This window comes from Phalaenopsis equestris, unplaced genomic scaffold (assembly GCF_001263595.1).
Source record: "Phalaenopsis equestris unplaced genomic scaffold, ASM126359v1 Scaffold000002, whole genome shotgun sequence".
Classification (NCBI taxonomy): domain Eukaryota; kingdom Viridiplantae; phylum Streptophyta; class Magnoliopsida; order Asparagales; family Orchidaceae; genus Phalaenopsis; species Phalaenopsis equestris.
In genome coordinates, this window is record NW_018164444.1 from 56,292,958 (window position 1) to 56,315,129 (window position 22,172).

Genomic DNA, 22,172 nt, shown 5'->3' on the forward strand with positions numbered 1-22,172 from the left:
CTCAATTCGACCCTCTCCAATCCTTCAGTTGGCTTGGCCAGGCTAGCTCCTTTCGACTCTGCCGCTAGCTCCATTATACATGGCCACCAACTAGGGCTGTGAATTTATCTCGAAGATCTTTGATCACTCGAAAATTAATATAAATTTTGACTTGAATCAAGATTGGATCAAAATAAAGAAGTTGAGCTATGAGTTTTTAGCCAATTTTGAGTCGTATATTGATCAGCTCAAACTGGCTTGATACCTGCATGTAGCATTTTTTACTATAATAATAATAATAATAATAGTAATGCTAATTAAAATTGGTTATAATGAGGCATGAGCCAGTTTCAAGCTAGAGCGGAGACAAATAACTCAATATGAGTCAAACTTGTTTCCATTTGGAGTAGGACTGAACCATATTTTAGCTCGAACTGATCTACATAACTCAATTTAAGCCAGCTTGTTTTGATTTCGAGTTAAACTGAGCTCGCATCAATTTTGAGCTGAGCTGGCTCGAAATCAAATATAACAAGCCATGAGCTAATTTTGAGCCGACCTTAGCTCCGCTTGAAATCAGATTGTTAACTGCCCTACCACCAGCTGTAGCCGGCCTAGCTCGGTTAGTTTGGCCAGTTCGCTCTCAATCAATTTTGAGTCAAGTTGGCTCAAAATCAAATATAGCGAGCCACAAGCCAATTTTGAGCCGCACTCAATACATTTGAGCTAACCCTAGCTCATCTTCAAATTGGATTATTAATAGCCCCACCACCAGCTCTAGTTGGCCCAACTGGGTCTATTCGACCGATTAGTTCCGTTTGACCGACTAGCTCCGTTCGACCCGACCAGCTCTGTTCAGCTGAGCTGCTCCATTGAGCCAGACCGGTTCATTTCGACCCAACCCACCGTTTCAGCCCGACCCGCTCCATTCGGCTCAACCACCAACTTCATTCAACTCGACCACACGCTCCAATCTACTCGGCCATCTCTTCTCAACTGCATAGGACTAGAGTTATTATTGTTATTTTATAATAATCATTTTCCTATAAATTGAAGAATGCTATTTGTAATTGAGATGTAGAAAAAATCTTAGAGACACTATTCATCATTATTTGTTACTCTCTCTATATCTCTTCTTATTTTACACACTATTCGGGTTGTTATATACTTATAAGTACATAACTAAACAAATATATTATTATTTAAATTACATCAGCAAATGAATGCTTGTATAAATTAAATATTTACAGATAAAAAATATTTCTATTTATATATATTAATAAACTAATATTAATTCATTTTTAAAATAAGTATAATCAAATAAAGTTTTTTGTTTTATTTTATTCTGAAAAATCACTTTCAGACAAATATATTATGCTCTTTACTATTACGTATCCGAACTGAACAATTATTAGTGGTGCAGAGCATGCCCGAGATGGGGAGTTCGATCCACTGTGCTTAAAAATGGGGGAGAAGAGGGTGTGCGTGGTAGGCGCCGGAATCAGCGGCCTGGTTACCTGTAAATACCTTCTCAACAAGGGTTTCCATCCGGTGATCTTCGAGGCCGACGACTCCATCGGAGGCGTTTGGGCCAAGAACACCCTTGATTCAACTCGTCTCCAATCGCCAACATCAGCTTACTGCTTCTCCGACTTCCCCTGGCCTGAGACGGTCAACGGAATGCCCCATCACACGGAGGTTATGAGGTACATTGGAGATTACGCCCGCCAGTTTGATCTTCTCCGGTATGTGAGGCTCAGGGAGAAGGTGGTGGGATTGGACTATGTCGGCGTAGCGGAGGAGGAGATGGTAGGATGGAAGCAGTGGGGTGGGATCGGACAAGCCTTTGCCGGTGCCAGCGGTGGTCCGGGAGTTTGGCGTGTCACCGTGCAGCGAGCTGAGGATGGTTCAGTCGAGGTTTGTAATATCTCTAGGGTTTACAAGCACTTAATTAGGTTTTTTATGTAAGAAATCGTGTTTAGAGGCCCTTAAGTAAGTGATTAGTGTATATGATCATGATTAATCATAAAATTTTTTGATGAGATGCTCTTCTTATGGTTGAGCGCCAATTTTTTTTTTGGCTGCTGATTAAAAAAAAAAAAAAATTTTAAATCTGATTAAAGTTGTTTACTGTAAGATGGTGCATGGAAAAGTGCTTGTTTTTTATTATTTTTTTTGTTGATTTAATGTTGATTTTCTGACTTAGTAAAACATTATTTAGATATTAAAAAAATGAGCTATCTCAATTTATAAATTCTCTATCAATACATGATGCATGGAAATGTTTAAACTTAAAATTCATAACTTTAATCTTGTAATTTAGGGTTAGCTGGGGATGGATTCACTTTTATATTAAATTAGTTATGAAGTTGTTGTGGGCAAAGTAAGGTTTTTGAAATTTGTTGTGAGAATTATAGACTTCATTTCACCAGCTTCACTGCTTCAGCTACCAGCAGTAAATATTTCTTGCTGTCTATATTTCTATTGTGCTTGCCTCTTTATGTTTGATTATAGCTCTTTACTTAACATCACTTCTTTACATTATCATTTCAAACTTTGCAATTTACCAACAATCAATATTTTTCACTTTGTGTGTGTTCAAATTTGACTATAAACAATTAGTCAAGCCTTTTCCTGTCAAAAGAGAACTTGATCAATTGATATGTTTACTTTGTGCTCCCTATCTGTAAATATGTGAATTATACATATCAACAAATAGTTTAAGTTTTGATAAAATCATATGGCAGGTTCATATGATGGACTTTGTGGTGCTCTGCTTGGGTAGATTCTGTGATCTTCCAAATATTCCTAGTTTCCCAAATAACCAAGGCCCAGAGGTCTTTGATGGCATGGTTATCCACTCCATGGACATAGCAAGAATGGGTCGTGCAGCAGCCACTGAGCTCGTAGAAGGAAAGCGTGTTGTTATCATTGGTTGCCTTAAATCCGCACTTGATGTTGCCGCTGAATGTTCTGATATCAATGGTATGTCTCCTCCATCTCATCCTCTGTTGTCATCTTTGTCACCATCATCATCATCAGTAACCTTAGGGTTCTACATTTGTTCAAATCAGGCTACCAAAGGGATCCGACATAGCGAGCATCGGGCTTGTATTTGTGTCAGTACATACCACCCAATTCCTATGTATTTACATATCTAACACGTAATCCTTACTTTCTGCATTTATACCACCAATATCTTTCACATCACATAAAAAATACCACTATTTTGACTTTTAAAAAGTGGGATACATCTTTTTTGTGCATAGGTAAGGTGACATATATGTAAATATTGAAGATTAGGTGTTAGATATGCAAATAGGTAGGAATTGAGCGGTATGTGTAAATTTTCCTTAAATAAGATAATATTGTAATTGAAATAGTTTGACTTATGGTGCGTTTGGGGCGGCGGTACGGAACTACATCACACTTTTTTCTATTTGACAAAATTGTGTTTTGTCTGCGTTCTCAAAAAGCTGTAGCTAAAAACTGTATTTTTCCACCAGCCTGGCTACCTGCGATGGTTGCTACAAAGTTACGGTCTGACTTTTTCAGAAAAAAAGTTCTTTTGTAATAGCCACAACAAGTTTTTGAACAACAGTTTTTTCTTTAGTAGGTTCACAATTACTTCTTTAAAAAGCTATAGCTCCCCCAAACAGACTCTTAAAGTGTGTTTGAGGCGGCTGCTACTCTTTGAAATAGAATATCAACAACTTACTATTGACATAAATTAGCACTCTAAACATATTAAGTATAAAAAAATATGCCACTCCTTTTCTCACAGAAAATGCGAACAAAAATTACACGTGACAAATTCTCTATGAACAGCATCACCGCCCAAATTCAGAACAAGACTCAAGCAATCCCAAAACAAATTACCAAAACATGAATTCTACTTACATAATAGGATTGCACACCATATAACCCCCAAAATCATAGCCATCCTGCAAATAGAACCAAATTCAGAGCAACCCCAACCACGACAACCGACCCCAAGCACATGACAAAAAAATATGCATACAGAGCACACATTTCTTCTGAACTGACATGCCGAGAACACAATTCTTATAAATTTGCAAAGCTTACACCTAAACTTTTAATATTACATGCACCTCAACCCATATCCACAATAAGCCCAAAAAATAAAGAAAAAAAAATCTATCCGTAGATTCTAATGAGATAGCATGGAATCAAAACCCAAAATAGCATCGAATGCACACCTTAAACCGATAATCAAATAAGTTCTTTCACAAAAGACTGGATTTCAAAAATTCGGATAATAGAGAAGAAAACCGAAAACAAAGCACCGAAAAGTTCCTTCGTGTACCCAAAAAAAGGATTAAAGAGATACATACATTCTATTCAAAGGTAGGAATACATAAGAGAAAATCTGCTCAACTGGCATGCCACAGAATCCCTAACACGCGATGCTTGTAGAGAAGACGGAAGAAGGTGCAAAGAAGGAAGTGTATTATCGCAGATAAACCAGGAAAATATTAGAAATGTAAAGGGGCAGTGCTGTAGTTAACCACTCCTGCTCTGATCCTTTTCACGGAACGCAGCTCAACCCCGCCTTTCGCTTTTATAAGGTTTTGGGAACAGGATTTTAAGCGGTTAAAAAGTGGGCTGCCAAGCACTATCTCAACTGCTTTACAAAACAGAAAGTGAGAGAAAAGCTGTCCTAAATGCACCCTTAATTGTATTTACATATAGATAATTCGTAAATTAAAACATAAGTACTCTTTGTATACTAGTTATTAACTGTTTTATTTACTTTACCCAAACACGAACAATTTGTTATGAGTTTTATGGAAGACAAAACAAATATTTATATATTTTAATTAAATATAATAGAAATAAGATCACCTCGATTTGAAAAGTTGCAATACACTGATATTAGTTTTATCATATCTAAAGAAAAATTATGCAAATGAAGAGAAAATAATAAGTGAGAATAAAATGCATAAGCGTAGTATCCTGACGTATTGAAAGTTTAGATGTCAGTCTAATAAACTGGTGATTAATTTATTCACATATATTATTTTAAATAACTTAATATATTGAATAAAATATACTTAATCTCTCAATTAATCTTTTTGTGGTCATGTAGCACGCATACCGTTGAATGATTTTATTTGCATATTACTAAGAAAGTGGATTGTTTGGCTTTGTTTGGCTTCCAAGAACTCTATCATAAGCTGAAATATATAATATTTCCTCATTTTCATTAAGTCTATTCTTAATGATATGACTTTTTTTTTTCTTATTTTTCTTACATTTATACAATAAAAATTTAAATGTTGCTGAAAATGTTAGATGAAGTTTCATAGACTTTTAATTTTGACATTTTTAGAATTTTTAATTCCTTCAGCTATTGATTTCTCTTAAAGTTCTGGTTCTAATATTTAACTTTTGAATGTAATATAAATTAAATTTATTTAAATATTTAATATAATGTCACATGCATTCAATTATTTAAAAAAATTGTGTTTGATCAATTAGTGACATATATAATCCGAGCATACATAAATTAAGTCATTTTACCTTATATTTATGAGAAATTCAAAACATTTTGATCTTCTTGGATAGTTTTACTCATATCTACAAGAACAACTAGAAAGTCGCAGGATTATTTTTTTTTTCTGAACTAATTTGTTATTTAGACCAATATTTATTTTATTAATTACAAAGTTAATATGACATTAATTTTTTATAAATTTTATGCTTCTAGGAACAGAACACCCATGTACTATGCTCTTTCGGACAAAGAGGTGGATCATACCTGACTTTACTGCTTGGGGCTTTTCCACTAGTTACTTCTATGAGAATCGCTTCTCCGAGTTGCTTCTTCACAAGCCAAATGAAGGAATCATGCTATACCTTTTGGCCATTTTTCTATCTCCACTGGTAAAATGAACGAGTCATACAACAAAAAGTACTAGACATAATCATCTTATATGATCTTTTTCTAAAATCTCGCATAACAGTAGTCATGATGGCTTCTTAAAATCCCTATATACTATTGGATTTTGAGTTTTAGATTTATAGTTGTCGTTTGTCATGAGTAAATATTGATCAATGATTTTTTGTCATATTTCAATGGATGCCCAATCAGACGAATGAAACAAAAGGGAAAAATATGAGAGTTTTTACATCGAAAACCCAATGATGAAAAATCACAAGACATTTTCCCATTGAACAACTCTCACTACCATAGAATGAAATACAAGGCTTCACTATTCCTTAATAAATTGGAGAGTTCATCAACTAAGTTTCATGGACTTAGTTATTAAAACCAAGATTGTGAAAACCGTACCGGACATCAAACCAAAATAAGGAAATATTCAATGTTCATTGGTTCGACCGTGGTCGAACAATGGGTTGAATCGGATGATATAGTAAATGAAAATATTAATTAAAAATAAAACTGCTGACCTACTTTTTATATCTATGCATGAAAAAGTGTATTTCACTGAAAAAAATAAAAATAATGTTATTTTTTATGTGATATTAAAGATTTGAGTGTTATGTATGTAAATGGGAATGTTTTGGCCTGTGTATGAAATTTCTAAAAAACAAAAAAGAAAATTACAACCAAATAAAAATGAGAAATCAGACGTAAATTAGCTCATAGGCAAATGAGTTTTCTTTGGAGGGTGAAGTATTAATCATGTACTTATATTGAACATGGAGTTCAAGTCGCCATCATCATTTGGTATATCCATACACATATCATTGAACACCTAAAATTAAACCAAGACAAATTTAGAGTTCAGATAAATAAATGTATAAGAATTCAATGACATGTATGAAAAACTCATTTTTTTTATTTTCTGATAGTTCTTTTTTGTAAAAAATATGATTCTCCCCATGAAAATTCTAAAAATAAAAAAAGAAAATTACAATCAAACAAAAATGAGAAAGCATATGCAAACTAGCTAGTAAAAAAATGAGTTTTCTTTGGAGGGTGAAGTCTTACTCATGTACTTATACATAGTATGGAGTTTAGGCCACCATCATCCTTTGGTATATCAATATATGGATCAATAGGTAACTTAAACCAATACAGATTTCACCTTCCACTAAATTGCAAGAATCTATACATTTATGGTTACTTGAAGATATAGAAAAGTGGGGAATTAAAAGCTCTGATTCCTCTTTGTTCCATAAAAAAGCATATCTACGAACCAATTCTCTACTAGTGACTAAAAGAAGTAGCAATTACCTTAAAAGGCAAGGACCATCCAAGCTATTCCAACACCATTGCTTGAGAAGAGTGTAGATCTTTGAATCACCACAAAAACTCAAGCAACATCATATGCCTTTGGTTGGTGCACGGACAACGAGCGAGCAACGATCAAAATTGTTGGCGAACTGACAGTGAGCAACCAATGATCGAACAACGAAAGGAGCGATTGCTGAAGCCTGAATAGGTTTTTCTAGTTACGAAGTTCACTGTTTTTACCACGAATGTAAATTGCAGCCACTAGATGGTAGAAATTCTGACCCGCACAGTCCTTAGAAACCAGGCATGGTTCTCCGATTTTTTGGCCAAACTGGAGTTTCAATCTAGGTCATGTAAGTTCAATGCGAGATAAGTTCTTTGGCTAGACCGAGCCAGACATAACCTGTTCACGATTGAACCAATCAGACCAGCTAGTCCAATTAACTTTTCAAAACCATAATTAAAACTGTTACTCAGTTGTTCATGGTCGCCATGTCAAGTTATATTTGGTGTTGCTAATGGTAGCTTCTGGTTGACTTAAGGATTGTTTGATAATTTTTTTTTTGGATTTTTTATTTTTTTATTTCATATTTATATTTTATGTTTTGATTTGAAATAAAATATATTTGGCATCTTAAGAAAAAAGCAACCTTTTTTTAAATGCTCAAAATAATTAAACTTTATTTTTTAGTGTTTTTAAAATTAAGTTGAATTGTTTTTAAAAATAATATATAAAAACATGTTAAAATACAATAAAAGCATATTGTTAAAAAAAATGTTTCAAATAAGCTCTTAGAGAGCAAGGATTATGTAACGTCCCCCTTTTTTTATTAACCGAGAGAGGAATTGAAAGTGTCAAACAGACTAGGATAAGAAGCGATGAGTCAGATAGTTGTACAGGGGGAGCAGAATCGATGAGGGAGGAGAGAAAATGAAGATTTGAATAGGACTTCACATGCAGAGTTGCTTGCGAAGTCTAATCTCATGTTGACAAATGGAAGACCGACTCACTTACATAAAAAAATGAAAAAAAAAGTGAAAACGCGCGACCCGGCCCTACCGATGCGTTACAGAGCCTAAGCAAATATTTTTTGCATTATTTATTCTTGTCGCCATGTTATAAAAATATTCTCTCGTGTTATTCTGAATAACACATCAATAACATGTGAATAACATATCAATAAAACATTAAATAACGCATGAAATAACGCAAAAAATATTCAAAATAACGCGAGAGAATATTCCTATAACACAGGATATTTATTAATAACACTTTAAATAACTATAATTTATTAATAAATATAAATTATGACATCTAAATAAATTATTTTTGTTCTATAACAAACTATTAACATATAATAACACACATAATAACATAATTATACACTATCTAGCCCGTGGTATAACACGTGGGGAATATTCTCTGCGTGTTATACCGCGAGTTATAATGCTGCCCTACGTGTTATACAGTTGCCTTATAACACTCCCCTAGCCCGCGGTATAACACGCATGGAATATTCCCCACGTGTTCTACCGCGGGCTAGAAAATGTATAACTGTGTTATTATGTGTTATTAGTGTGTTATTCTGTGTTATTGAGTGAGGGAATATTCCTATATCCTCAATAACGCATCAATAACACATGAATAACGTGGAAAATATTTAAAATAACGCGGGAGAATATTTTTATGCGATAGAATATTTCTATAATGCATCGGTCGAGCCGGTTCGTACGTATTCATTATTTTTTTATTTTTTTTATGTAAATAGGTCGGCCTTCCACGTGTCAGCGCAATATTGGACTCCGCAAACTGCTCTGCATGTGGAGTCTTGATGTAATAATTTTTCTTCGAATAGGGGGGGATAAGTCGAGGAATTAGAAAAATTGAAGGTTACTTTAAGATGTTCGGTGCGAAGGAGGAGAGCAGTGGAAGAGAGCCCGTACCCTAGCCTACCAGCTAAGAAGTGGAGAGGAAGAAACATCATCGAGGAGGAAGCGTTCAGTTTGTGCGTTTGTGTGGGATAGAGAGCTGAAGCTAGGCTTTCGATCCATAACTCTCGTGAACAGGAAGAAGCACCCTAGTGCACAGTGGACAAAGTTGCGGTCTCTTGTGCACAACTTAGGGCCGACCAAACTCTCACAAAAGTAAAATCTAATATATATATATATATATTATTATATAAGACTTGAAAAGGAATAAAAGGTGGCAAAATGTGTGAGCTAGAGGAAGATCGATCTGAACAAACTTCGGTAAGAAAAAATTAAGTTTGTATTATATATATGTATATGTAACGACATCATTTTAATCAAGCTAATGTTCCAGTTTGTTGGTACATGCCACATTTTTATTCGTGTGAGACTATTTAAGTGTGATATAAATTCCTTGATGTTACATTAACTCATTGTGAGCTTAGGTCCAACCATTATATTTAATTCTTTGCAAATTATTGTGAAAATGGATAGCTACTTTGAGCATGAAACGCTTTATTATTAGATGAATTCTAGTTTTTATATATTTTTTTCATTAATCTTTTTAAGAAGAGGACTAGAATGTGGATGTATTTCCCTCTAATTTTGATTTTTCTTTAATTATGTCCATTATAGGTGTGCATTTATTAACTTGTTGTTTAAGAGCATTTTTATGATGAATGTCGAAATCTAGTCATGATTGGCATTAATTGTATCTGTCATGCTTTGGTTGTCGAGTGCTTGACTTCAAAATAACCCCATGATTATGATAATTTGATTACCAAACCCATCATTCGGGTGAGTTTTTAAATGCTTATCTTTTTGTTTAAGAGATTGATTTTAAAGGTGAGCCCCTTTGATTATTAAACTCATCATCTAGATAAGAATATGGTTCAAAATATTTTTCTTGTAACTGGGAGCTTGATTTTGTTATTTCCTCTTTTAAGTTATGATTTTGTTCCAATTTAATCAATCATCAAAGTATGAATATCAGACTAGTTGAGACTCTATTGGAATGATGTCTTCAATCCAATTATTAACTCCGTATATCATGTAAAAGTTTTTTTTTTTTTTTTTTTTTTTTGCTTTGCATTATTAAGGCTTGCCAAAGTTGTGAAGACTTGGAACATCAATCTAACTATCTGGCTTGTTTGGTGGGGTTTGCTCCATTGGTTCTCTCACATTAGTGAGGTATCAATGGCTCTGAAATCCCTATCATTTCTACTTCTCGACTATAGGCTTGTTAACTAACTAGTTTTTTTGCTCGAGTTACAATTAAAGGCATTACAAATTCAAGAATTTTTTTTCTTTGGTTAGTGAATTTTTTTAATCAATCAAAGAGATTGGTTCTCATTGGTTGAGTATGTCGAAGATTTGAAGTTTGTGTCAACGTAAAATGCTTTTTTTATTTTCTAATAACACTCTTTGGTATGGTTAAATTTTAATTGCTTCACTTGATTTATTATTAGAAGCATTGGTGACATAGGCTTCATTGAGACAATAACAACATTTTTTATCATAGTTTAAATTTTAATTGATTCTAACATATTATTTTGAAGCTTATAATGTTTTATAGCATTTCTATTGGGTCTATATATCCTCACTAAAATATATAAAGTGTCACGAAATGCATAGACAATAACAACAACAAGCCTTTATTCTACTAAGTGGGGTTGTCTACATGAATTCTTTTTCTCCATTGCATCTTATTGAGTGACATATTTTCATTTAATTCTAATAGATTAAATTCATTTTTTATACAATATGCCCAAGTTTTTTATGGTCTTACTCTACATTTTTTAACATAGTTGAATCTAAAGCATCTATTATCATAACGGGATCATCAAATGGTCGACGTTTAATATGACCAAACCATCTAAGACGACTCTCTATTCTTGTCCGCCACTGGAGCTACAACAGCCATATCACGAATACATTCATTTCTCATTTTGTCTCTAAGTGTCAAGCCACTTCTCTACCAAAGCATTCTCATCTCAATAACACTTAATTTTGTTTTATGCTTCCCTTTTAAAGGCCAACATTATGCGCCATAGAGCATGGTAGGTCTTGCTACCATTTTATAAAATTTTCCTTCTAGTCTAAGCGGAACTTTTCTATCACACAATAGACGATGCATTCCTCCACTTCAACCAACTTGAATTCTACTAATAACGTCCCCATCTATATCACCATCACTTTGAACAATAGACCTGGGATATCTAAAATGTTCACTCCTTTCATGATTTGATCACCCATTGTTATAAATTTTTCATTAGAGCTATTTTACTAAAATTATATTCCATGTATTCAGTCTTAGATCTACTCAAACGAAGGCCTTTTAACTCTAATATAGACCTACATAAGTCAATTTTTTCCCAAACTCTTTCTCTAGTCTTATCCACAACAAGGATATCATCACCAAAAAACATACACCAAAAAACATACACCAAGGTACCAAAAAACATACACCAAGGTACTATATTTGTTGGTAAGAGCATCCATAAGTAAAACAAAAAGAAATGGGCTTAAAGCCGATTTCTGATGGAATCCAACTTAAATAGGAAAATACTTGGTCAATTCTTTTTCAACAACTCTGGTATACATTTCTTTAAGGACTTGAATATAAATCATATCAACACTTTTCTTCTCTAGAACTGTTCAAAGAACTTATATTGGAAGCGTTTTCTAAATCAATAAAATTCATATGTAGATCCTCCTTGTTCTCTCTGTGTTTCTCCATTAAACTTTTCAATAAATGCATAGCTTCCATAGTGATTATGGGAAATTTTTGTATCACGTCTTAACCTACGGTCAATTACTCCCTCCAATACTTTTAAAGTGTGACACATCAACTTAAATTCTCTATAATTTGTACATTCTTGTACATCCCCTTTATTCTTATAAATGAGGACTAAAATACTCTTCCTCCATTCCTCAAGCGTCTTTATAAGTTTTAAAATTAATGTTAATGAGTTTAGTAAGCTAAGAAACTCCCAAATATATTAAATATTTCCACACTTCAATTGGGATATTATCAAGCCCTATTAATTTTCCACTCTTGGTTTTCCTTAAATTCTGCTCAACCTTTTTTTTACCAAGTGACAGTAAAATAAAATGTTCTATTACTATTAACGTTATTAAGATAAAAAATTATGCTTGAAAATATTAGACCATGTGAAAAAATTTTATTCATATATCAAAATGACCATAACAGTTGACTTAAAATATTTCAAAACTTAAGCACTGAAACTCTTAAAATATCCTAGTTCTAAGTTCTTATATATCCAACTAAATAAATACTAGAGTTTATGTGAGAGGAATAAAATTGAAAATTGAAATAAGTTAACAGTAACCATATTGAGCTTGATAATTTCTCGACCAGCATGACTGATATACTTCAGTTCATAAAATTATGCTTGAAAAAGCGTATTTCACTTTTAAAAAGTAAGTACTATTGATATTTTTGATGTGATGTTAAAGATTTGAGCACTATGCACGTAAATATTGAAGTTTTAGTGTTATACGAGTAAACACATAATAATTTTGTGATATGTTTGTAAATGCCCCAAAAAGAATTTACATTTTATTTTTTTAATATAAAAATGTCTCAATATTTGATAAAGACTTATGGTTGCGTATGTTTTGATGAAATTTAATTTGCTAGATTTTTTTCAATGCCTACCTATTAGAACATCTACAAGGAATTCATTATAAGAATTTCTCGAAGTTCTTACTTTTTTTATCTTATTTTAATTTCAAATGTCATTAGCTAATTTTTTTCGCCAACAACGAACACGTGTTTCTAATTCACATATGCGTCCCATTTTAGAGATGGATATTTTCCAAATTTGTCGAGGTTTACTACAAGAGAATCCTTCCCATGAAGAAGTATGGAATGGTACCAAATCACAGCTTCTTCCAGGCCATGACCACTTGTTTGGTAGCCATATTACCGGATAAATTCTATGACAAAGTAGAAGACGGAAGCATTGTGCTTAGACAATCAAAGAACTTTGTGTTCTGTAAGGAGGGAATCATGGTTGATGGCGACTCGATGCCGATTAAGGCCGATTTGGTTATCTTTTGCACAGGTTTCAAAGGTGATCAGAAGCTTATCAACATATTTGAATCCCCAATGTTTCAAAATCTTATGGCTGGTTGCCTGGACTCTACTGTCCCTCTTTACAGGTAAAAAAAATGCTTTATTATATTACAGAGGGTTTTAGTGATGATAAGATTAGGTCTTTTTCAATGTTATTTGGAAGTCATCGATTATTGATCTCAAGCCACCTCTCTATAAATACAACATAGGCTATGTTCTTGTATCCTTCTAAATTTACTTTTAATTTTTTGGGCATTTATTTACATAGCACACAATTCTTATGTATTTATGTGCCTCACGCCTAACTTTCATATTTACACACATAGCACTCACATCTTTAATATCACATAAAAATAACACTATTACTATTTTTTAAAAGTGAAATCCACCTTTTCTTGTATAGGTTTAAAGCACCAAAGTGCTATATATGTATGTAAATATTAAAGTTTAGGTGTGAGATATGTAAATACGTAAGAATTGTGTGCTGCATATGTAAATATTCCTTAGATTTTTCTATAACCACTTTATCCTCAGGCATGCATGGTTATTTGCTTCATATACGTTATATTTGTATCAACTCTTCATTTTTTGTCTTTTTAGTTTCCATATAATTATTTTTTTGAAATTCAAAATAATGCGGAAAATTTTATTGATATGAAAGAATAAAAAATAAAATAAAAATTAACATGAAAGTAAAGAAATATCAAATAATATATCTAATTAATCAATTCATATTAATTATTTAGAGATAAAGTAAACAATATAAAATAGTAAAGTAAATAAATTCAATTCAAGAAAATAAATCTAAAATAGGAAAGTAAATAAAAATATATTAAAAAATAAATTTAATCCTTTTAACTTCTAATAGGAATAAATTATTTTCTAATATAACTTCTAACACTTCCCCTCAAGTTGAAACATGGTTTCAGCTTAGATTTGAAAAACATCAAATAATGGGTGAGGAAGAAATTGTGAGGTAGAACTTGAAATTTTTATCCCGTACTGCAGTTGTCTTTGATTGTAGTTCTTGCGGTGTTTGTTGGTAGACAGAAGACTTCTGCAAATAATGTTGCAGAGGAGTTTGCAGAGAAGTAGATAACTACGGTTGTCTTTGACTGCAGTTCTTGCAGTGTCTATAGAAAAGAAGAGGACTCCTACAGATAATGCTGCAAAGGTGTTTACAGGGATGTAGATGTTACACTCAGGTGAGAGCCGGTTTAGAACGGGCCGGCCGATTGCATTCCCGCCGACTCACAGGCGGGGTGTCTTGTGTTGTGGGGTGTCTTGTGTTGTGGGAGGAAGGGGAGGGACCCGGGCAAGGCGTAGAGGAAGGAAAGGAGGGTTGGATTCCACTCGGGCGATAATCACATATTCAAGTAGGAGAATTTGAGGAGAGTTTAGAGGAGAGTTTCAAAGGAAAATTTTCAAATGCTTTAGGAGGATTCTATTAAGGGGAGGAACTTAAGATTTGTTATTTTTTATGTATTAGTTTTGTGCCTATTGTGTTTTCTTATTTTGATATTGTTTATAACGACGTCTAGGGTGTGAGAGAGCCGATCTACCTCTCGAAAGTAGATCATCTTTTGTATCTTGTGTGTTTTTCCTATGATTGTTGTTAGAGCATATCCCTTGTTTGTGTCTTTCCACGTATCTATTGCAATTTCATCGTGATTTGTTCGTTGATTTTGGTGTCGAGACGTATCAAATTGGTAACAGAGCATAGATCTTTGTGGGATGACAACAAAGAAAATTGATGTGCTAGGAGGGGTCGAGCAAATTCGATCTGGAATGGAATAGAGGCGTTCTACCATAGAGGACAAATTTTCTTCTATTGAAAGTCGAATGAATGATGGATTTGAAGGCATGGGGGAGATGCGGGAGATGATGAAAAAGCTCATGGAGATGCAATCCAAGGCTTTGCCGACCGCTCTAACTGTAAACCCTAACCAAGGGTTGATCGGAGCCCTTGGTTAGGTCAAAGGGGAAGGAGATCGAGCGAGAAGACGATGAAGAAAACATCTTCTATGACAACAGCGTCCTTCTAGGATTCCGAGAGAAGGGGAGTAGAGACTTCCGATGGAGGCGGATGGGCTGAAAATTGGAGAAGGTACGGGGAAGGGGCACAAAAGAATATGATGGAGGAAGGAGAGAATCGGGAGTGAGATATGCCTATGACCGTAGGAGGGAGTTTCACCCTAAATATATGGGGGGAAATTTCGGAGGAAGAGGAAGTTGGGGTGGAGATGCAAGTGTCAGGAAACTAAAGATGTCAATCTTCGAAGGGAAGGATGCACGTTGATCGGTGTTTCGGGTGGAGTAATATTTTGCGATCAACGGGTTGACTAAGGAAGAGAAGCTCTTGGCAGCGGGATTATGCTTGGAGGGTATGGCTTTAGCGTGGTTCCAGTGGATGGAGGCAATGTATCCAATACACTCATGGGAGGAGTTTAAGGTTTGCTTGATGGAACTTTTCTGAGTCATTACCTACACGAGCAATTGTATGCTCTGCTGAGAGAAGTTCGAGCTTTTGTCAGATTGTTGAGCGGAATTTCTACAGTAGGTTTAGAAGGGAACTTCTTGAAACACTTGAAGCCCGATATACACACGACCATCCGCCCTTTGAGACCACGTAGATTGAGGGAAATGATGGAGCTTGCCTAGATGATGTAGGAGCAAATGCGGCAACCCTGGGGGATTCTACAAGTGCACCGTGACAACCACGACTTCGAACTACCAGGCGGTGTCATTTCAGAAAGAGGCGTCGAAGGAGAAGAGTTTCATACCCTTCCCCGGGGGTAATTTTAAGCTCCTCACAGATGCAGAAGTGTATGACAAAAGAGCCAAATGATTGTGTTACGTGATGTGAAATACGCCCTAGGACACCGTTCCAGCGCTCCCTTCGGGTTCTTTTAGTTTAAGTGGAGGATACAGAGAGTGAAGACTCATAAGATAAAGCAGTGGAGGAGCATCTGCATTTGGATGTGATGAAGGTGTCCTTCAATTTAGTGCTGAGATTTTCCCTAAATCACGCCAGGATTGAGGGGATGGATCTGGGAACAACCAATTGTGGGGTTGGTGGATAGAGGAGCCACACATCTTTATCTCAAATCAGGTTGTGGAGAACCTAGGGTTGAAGATGGTGACTGCAGGGAGCTTTGGCGCCATTATGGGGACGGGGAAGGTGGACAAACGTGGGGGAATTTACAAGGGACTGGTGCTGATACTACATGGCCTACAGGTGGTGGAAGACTTCCTTTAGATTTGGGCAGTACATATATGATTTTGGGGATGAAGTTGTTACGAACATTGGGAGAGATGAAGGTGGACTGGAAGTTCTTGACGATAGAGTTCCAAGTGGAGGGCAGGAATGTGGTGCTGAGAGGAGATACTGGCTTATACAAAATCATTGTATCGCTCAAAACCATGAGCAGGTCGATTTGGGGAGCAGGACTGGGCTACTTGGTGGAGTTGCAGAGAATTGAGGAGGTTTGAGATTCAAAGTTCACAAAGTTTCCATATGGGATCTAGCAGCTCCTATAACAATTTACTGATGTTTTCCAACAACCAAGCTGGTTACCTCCTCGGAAGGTGCACGGACATGGTATTACATTGAATGAGGGTGTTTCTTCCATATACATCAGATCCTACAGGTACCCCCAGATTCAAAAGGATAAGATAGAGAAGCTGATTCGATAGATGCCTGAGGTTGGGATTATCAGGCCTAGTGTGAGCCCTTTTTCCAACCTCGTCCTATTGGTTAAGAAAAATGATGGTAGTTGGAGATTCTGCGTAGACTATCAGTCTTTGAACAAGAAAATGGTATTGGACAAGTTTCCTATTCCAATGATTGATGAGTTATTCAATGAGCTTTGTGGGGCAGTTATTTTCTCAAAAATTGATCTAAAGTCGGGGTACCACCAGATCAGGATGAATTCGACGGATGTACACAAGACAACATTCATGACACATGAAAGAAATTATGAGTTCTTAGTGATTTCGTTTGGCCTCCCCAATGCCCCAACGACATTTCAATCCCTCATGAATATGATTTTTCAACCTTATTTTCGGAAATTTATTCTAATTTTCTTTGATGATATTATGATCTACAATCTTACAAAGGTAAAGCACATGGGGCACTTAAGGACAATTTTGGAGACGTTGAGGGAGCACCAATTATATGCCAACTTGAAGAAATATTCTTTTGCACAGTTGCAGGTGAAGTACCTAGGACATGTGGTGACCAGAACAGACATAGCAGTGGATCAATCTAAGTTTGAGGCTATAGTTGATTGGGTAGTACCAATAAATTTGAAGGAGTTGAGAGGATTCTTAGGTCTCATCGGCTACTACAAATGACACGATAGCATGGTCACCGACAGAAAAGTTAAAGAAAGATAACTTCAATTGGGGAGAAGTAGCAACACAAGCCTTTGAACGACAGAACAGTAAACCATATGTGGAGAGGGATGCTTGCAAGATCAGCGGCCAACTACTTCAGCTATGTTCTTACAGCCAAAGCAAGGCTAAAGTCAGTATATGAGCGGAAATTGATGACCATTGTCTTGGCCATTCAGAAATGGACGATCCTATTTATTGGGACGACATTTCTTGGTCAGGACAGATCAGAAGAGTTTAAAGTATCTCCTGGAGCAGCAAATGTGACCGAGGTGCATCATAAATGATTGTCCAAGCTACTAAGGTATGATTTTGAGATTTAGTACTTGCCAAGATCGGAGAACAAGGTAGCTGACGCGCTGTCGAGAAAGGTGGGGGAACCCTAATTGACGACCCTATCAGTACCCCTGGTCCTAGATTGGGAGGCTATGTTGAACCAAAAGTAAAAGATGGTTGAAACTTAACCAGGAATTAGACAAGTTGTCTTGCTAGATTTTGGCTAAGGTTATTTGTGGGGTTTGGGAGTATTATGATAATTTGGCTCTTTAGGGTTCGAAGTGGTCCAGGAAGTGAAAATAAAATTCTTGAGAGATTAGTTTGACAATCCCGGAGGAACCTCCTGAATTTTCTTCTCCCTCGTAAACCTGTGTAAATCTCCTCATAGCTATTGCTTTGATTTGATGTTAGAACCACCTTTGATCCTTTTGATAGAGAGAGAAGTGAGGGGGACAACACGAGCTAGGATAGGAGAAGAGGGGGAATGAACATATAGAGCAGGGTTGTGTCTGGGTAGGGAGAGATAGGATGATTCTTTCATTCCAATGATGAATTGAGTGCAAAATTGAACAGTATTCATTGAAGATTATCAAATTCAAAAACAACCCCTTAACAAATCTTTCTTATCCTTATCAAATCACTTTCCTTGAAGATTCACAAATTCAAAATCAAACTTTCCTTGAAGAATCTCTCATGCATGTCAGATATTTGAGATCACGAGGAGTGATTTAAACAACATAAACTATTTCCTCAAACAGTAAAAATTAGCTAAGGAATACCCATCTGGTGAAAGAAGCCTTACAGGAGAATTATATGGGTTGTTTGGGCTTATGTGGAACATCCTGCATGCTTCTCCCTCGAACATCCTGCATGCTTCTCCCTCGTGCAGTTGAAGGATCTTATTTGATACTAAAGTTTTTCTTTAGTACATAATAACAGCTGGATCGTGCATAGGTCATAGTAAAACCAAAGTTGTTTTCTTATCTGTCAAAATTTATTCACAAGACTTGAATATGATTTGATGAAATAATGCTTACGGTAATGTGTTTATTCCTTTTTCAACATGCACCAACTCGCATAGAGGCTTGGTCTTTCGTTTCTTATCGCAAGGTCTTGCGTTTAAAGCCTGGCACATAGAGGTATGTGTATGCCTTAAGGAAAATAAAAAGAGGATATGCCTACTCCCATTATAGTATTGCTCTAATATTCCATAAAATTGGCTCCTCTCATTCTCTTTTATCCCTTTATGAAATGTCTCTTCAATACAAAAATTTATGATACTAAGGTCATAATTTCAACGCTAAAAAATATTGTTCACTGAAATCACACCCTTAACCATACTGTCATCCTTATAGTCGCACTCTTTGAAGAAGCATGACTATTTCTTATGCTACTAAAGCTTCTGTTCATAATCTTATGACTATTTCTTATGCTACTAAAGCTTCTGTTCATAATCTTATTTAAATGTGTGGGTAAATAGTTACCTTTGTCAAATATATTTTGTCATATAAAAACTAGTCATAATTTTTAAGAAAAAAATAGGCTAAAAAACTAATTGCTGTGATGGTCCCAAGACTTTTTCAGCGTGTTCATTTTAATCGAAGACTTTTTCCTTGTGTTCAATTTAGTTTTTTAACTCACAATGTTTCAATAATTTAGTTCCAAGATAATTGTTATTCTTTTGGACAAAATTTGGTTGGGGATTAATGCTTTTCTGGAAAACATTTTTGATTTGTTATTACTAGTCTCATTTATTTGAGCCGGTATGTTCAAATAAAAAATCAATTAATATATTTTTTTCATCAATTTTCATATTTTAAGAAGTGAATAGTACTTAATATTTGAGTTACTATTAGAACCTATATTAGGAAATAATTTATTCATATTAAAAGGAATGAGGATGAGATTTATTTCCTAATAAAACTTTATTTCCTTTCCTATTTTAGATTTATTTTTTTGAATTGGCTTTATTTCTTTTCCTATTTTAAGCATTCTTATTTTATGTTGTTTTCTTTATCTCTAAATAATTAATATGAATTGATTAATTGAAGATATTAAGTTTTATATATTTCTTTTCTTGTTATTTCTTTTATATTGTCTTTCCTACTCTATGATTCATGTAATGGTTATTGATACCCTCTTTCATATCAATAAAAATATTTTGCATTATTCTGAATTTCAACGGTTACCATTCTAAGGTAAAACTCTACTGTAAACATTAGTACGTAAGAAGTGAAGTTTGGACTCGAGAGGGAGAATCGAACTTACTGATCTTGCTCCTGGGATGGGAAAGATAGTCATACGAAAATCGGGAAGGTTAGCCTTCGGTTCTCCCTCCCTACAAGAATTGTTATTCTTGTTAAGCGCACTGCATAGATCTTTTCATGGAGACGGATGGAATACTTTTTTCGCTTTTTCTCAGTAGAGCTTCGTTACTAAAAGGAGATGTAGCTCGGGAGAGTGAGTTCAATCTTTAAGGTAACTCTAGATTATAATAGCATGTGTGTGGATAATATTCTTATGTGTCTCGGCAAGATGAAGTAATAACTAATATAAAATATAATGTACTTTTAAAATAACTAATCATATTCAATTTTATTAAATATGTAATATCAGAAACTTAAATTTAAGCTTAAGAAACCCTGCTGTAATAGAAGTATCATGATTAGCTGAATTTGTAAGTATTAGTACTCATTAATATCAGAAGCTTGTTGATAAATTTTAGCATAGCTTGTTTTCCATTTTGTTTATTCTTATAAGAGTATATGTTTTTGCCCTTGGTTACAGAAGTCAACTCACATCACATAATAAGCTTCGCTTTGGTTCAACTTATATATTTCATAGTATTATTAGGGGCATTCACTTACATACCACCAATTCTTATGTATTTATATATCTAATTCCTAAACTTTCACTTGTACATACGTAACGCTCAAATTCTTAACATCATACAAAAAAATTACTATTATTTACTTTTCTTATAGTTAAATACATTTTTTTTATTCATAGCTTCATGACACAAATGGGTTATACATATAAATATGAAAGTTTAGGTGATATATATGTAAATACATAAAAATTATGTGGTAGGTATTTAAATTTCCATAATTCACTAACTTATGAAATTTCTTTGATTATTTCCACATATAGGGAATGCATTCATCCCAGGATACCACAACTGGCAGTGATAGGGTACTCGGAGAGTCTTGCAAACCTTTATACTTCCGAGATGAGGGCGAGGTGGTTGGCTAATCTCCTCGGAGGATTTCAACTTCCAAACATAGAAAATATGGAGAAGGATATAATTGAATGGGACAAGTTCATGAAAAGATATTCACACAAGTATTATAGAAGATCAAGCATCGGTACAATTCATATATGCTATAATGATCAACTCTGTAAGGACATCGGTTGCAATCCTAAAAGAAAGAAGGGGTTTTTCGCGAACTTGTTCCTTCCTTACGGCCCTTTGGATTATGTAGGAGTTGGGTAGAAATGACATGCAATGAATTTTGTTCATACTTGTAAATGTTGTTATAGGGGTGATGAGTGTGTAGATGTGGGTGATTTGTGTGTTGAGAATATGTAAAGATTAAATAAATACTTATGTATATGTGTATGCATATGTGTATTTTGTATGTATGTATCTATGATTAGTCATCCAAATGACTTGTTTAAATCTCTTAAACTCTAGCATTTCTTATCTTATTTTTTACAGTGCTTTTTGTACAAGTTTTATAAATTATGAGGGCAAATATTAAAATCCCATTGTGTTGATTCCACTTTCCTTGTGCAAAGTCTAGTAAGTTTTGCTATAGTGGTGGTCTCTTTAGCTTTAAAAGAGTGATTAAGGAATCTTATGCCTTTACACAAAATAGAAGTTATTGCATAAGGCTCATTTGCAATTTGGGAAGGAATAAAATAGTGAAATTCATAAAGAAAAGGATCTTATTGACATGATTTTAATGTATTTCATTATTTTTTTATTCAACAATTATTTTATTTACCTTAAATGCTTGTGACAAACTATTGATTTTGAATTGTATTCGCTCTTGTAATTAAATAAATCTTCCCTCTTAATGTTGGTTGTGATATTCAATCGAGTATTGCTCGTGAGGATACCTTTGCGAGCAGTGCGAGCTAGACAAAAGCAAGTGGTCTTAGCCATCCTATAACACAATATAACTCGGATGCCATATTTAACCATATTCGTGTTTAAAAGATACT

At 34.6% G+C, this 22,172-nt stretch overlaps 1 protein-coding gene across 1 annotated transcript; it reads left to right on the forward strand.

Moving 5' to 3' along the window:
• Positions 1-1,399: 1,399 nt before the first annotated feature.
• On the forward strand, positions 1,400-21,693 carry LOC110027982 (probable flavin-containing monooxygenase 1). Its single transcript, XM_020729660.1, has 5 exons — positions 1,400-1,896; positions 2,727-2,964; positions 5,711-5,886; positions 13,002-13,360; positions 21,096-21,693. Exons 1-5 carry the CDS (start codon positions 1,444-1,446, stop codon positions 21,436-21,438), a joined length of 1,569 nt encoding a protein of 522 aa, XP_020585319.1. The 5' UTR covers positions 1,400-1,443; the 3' UTR covers positions 21,439-21,693.
• Positions 21,694-22,172: the final 479 nt, after the last annotated feature.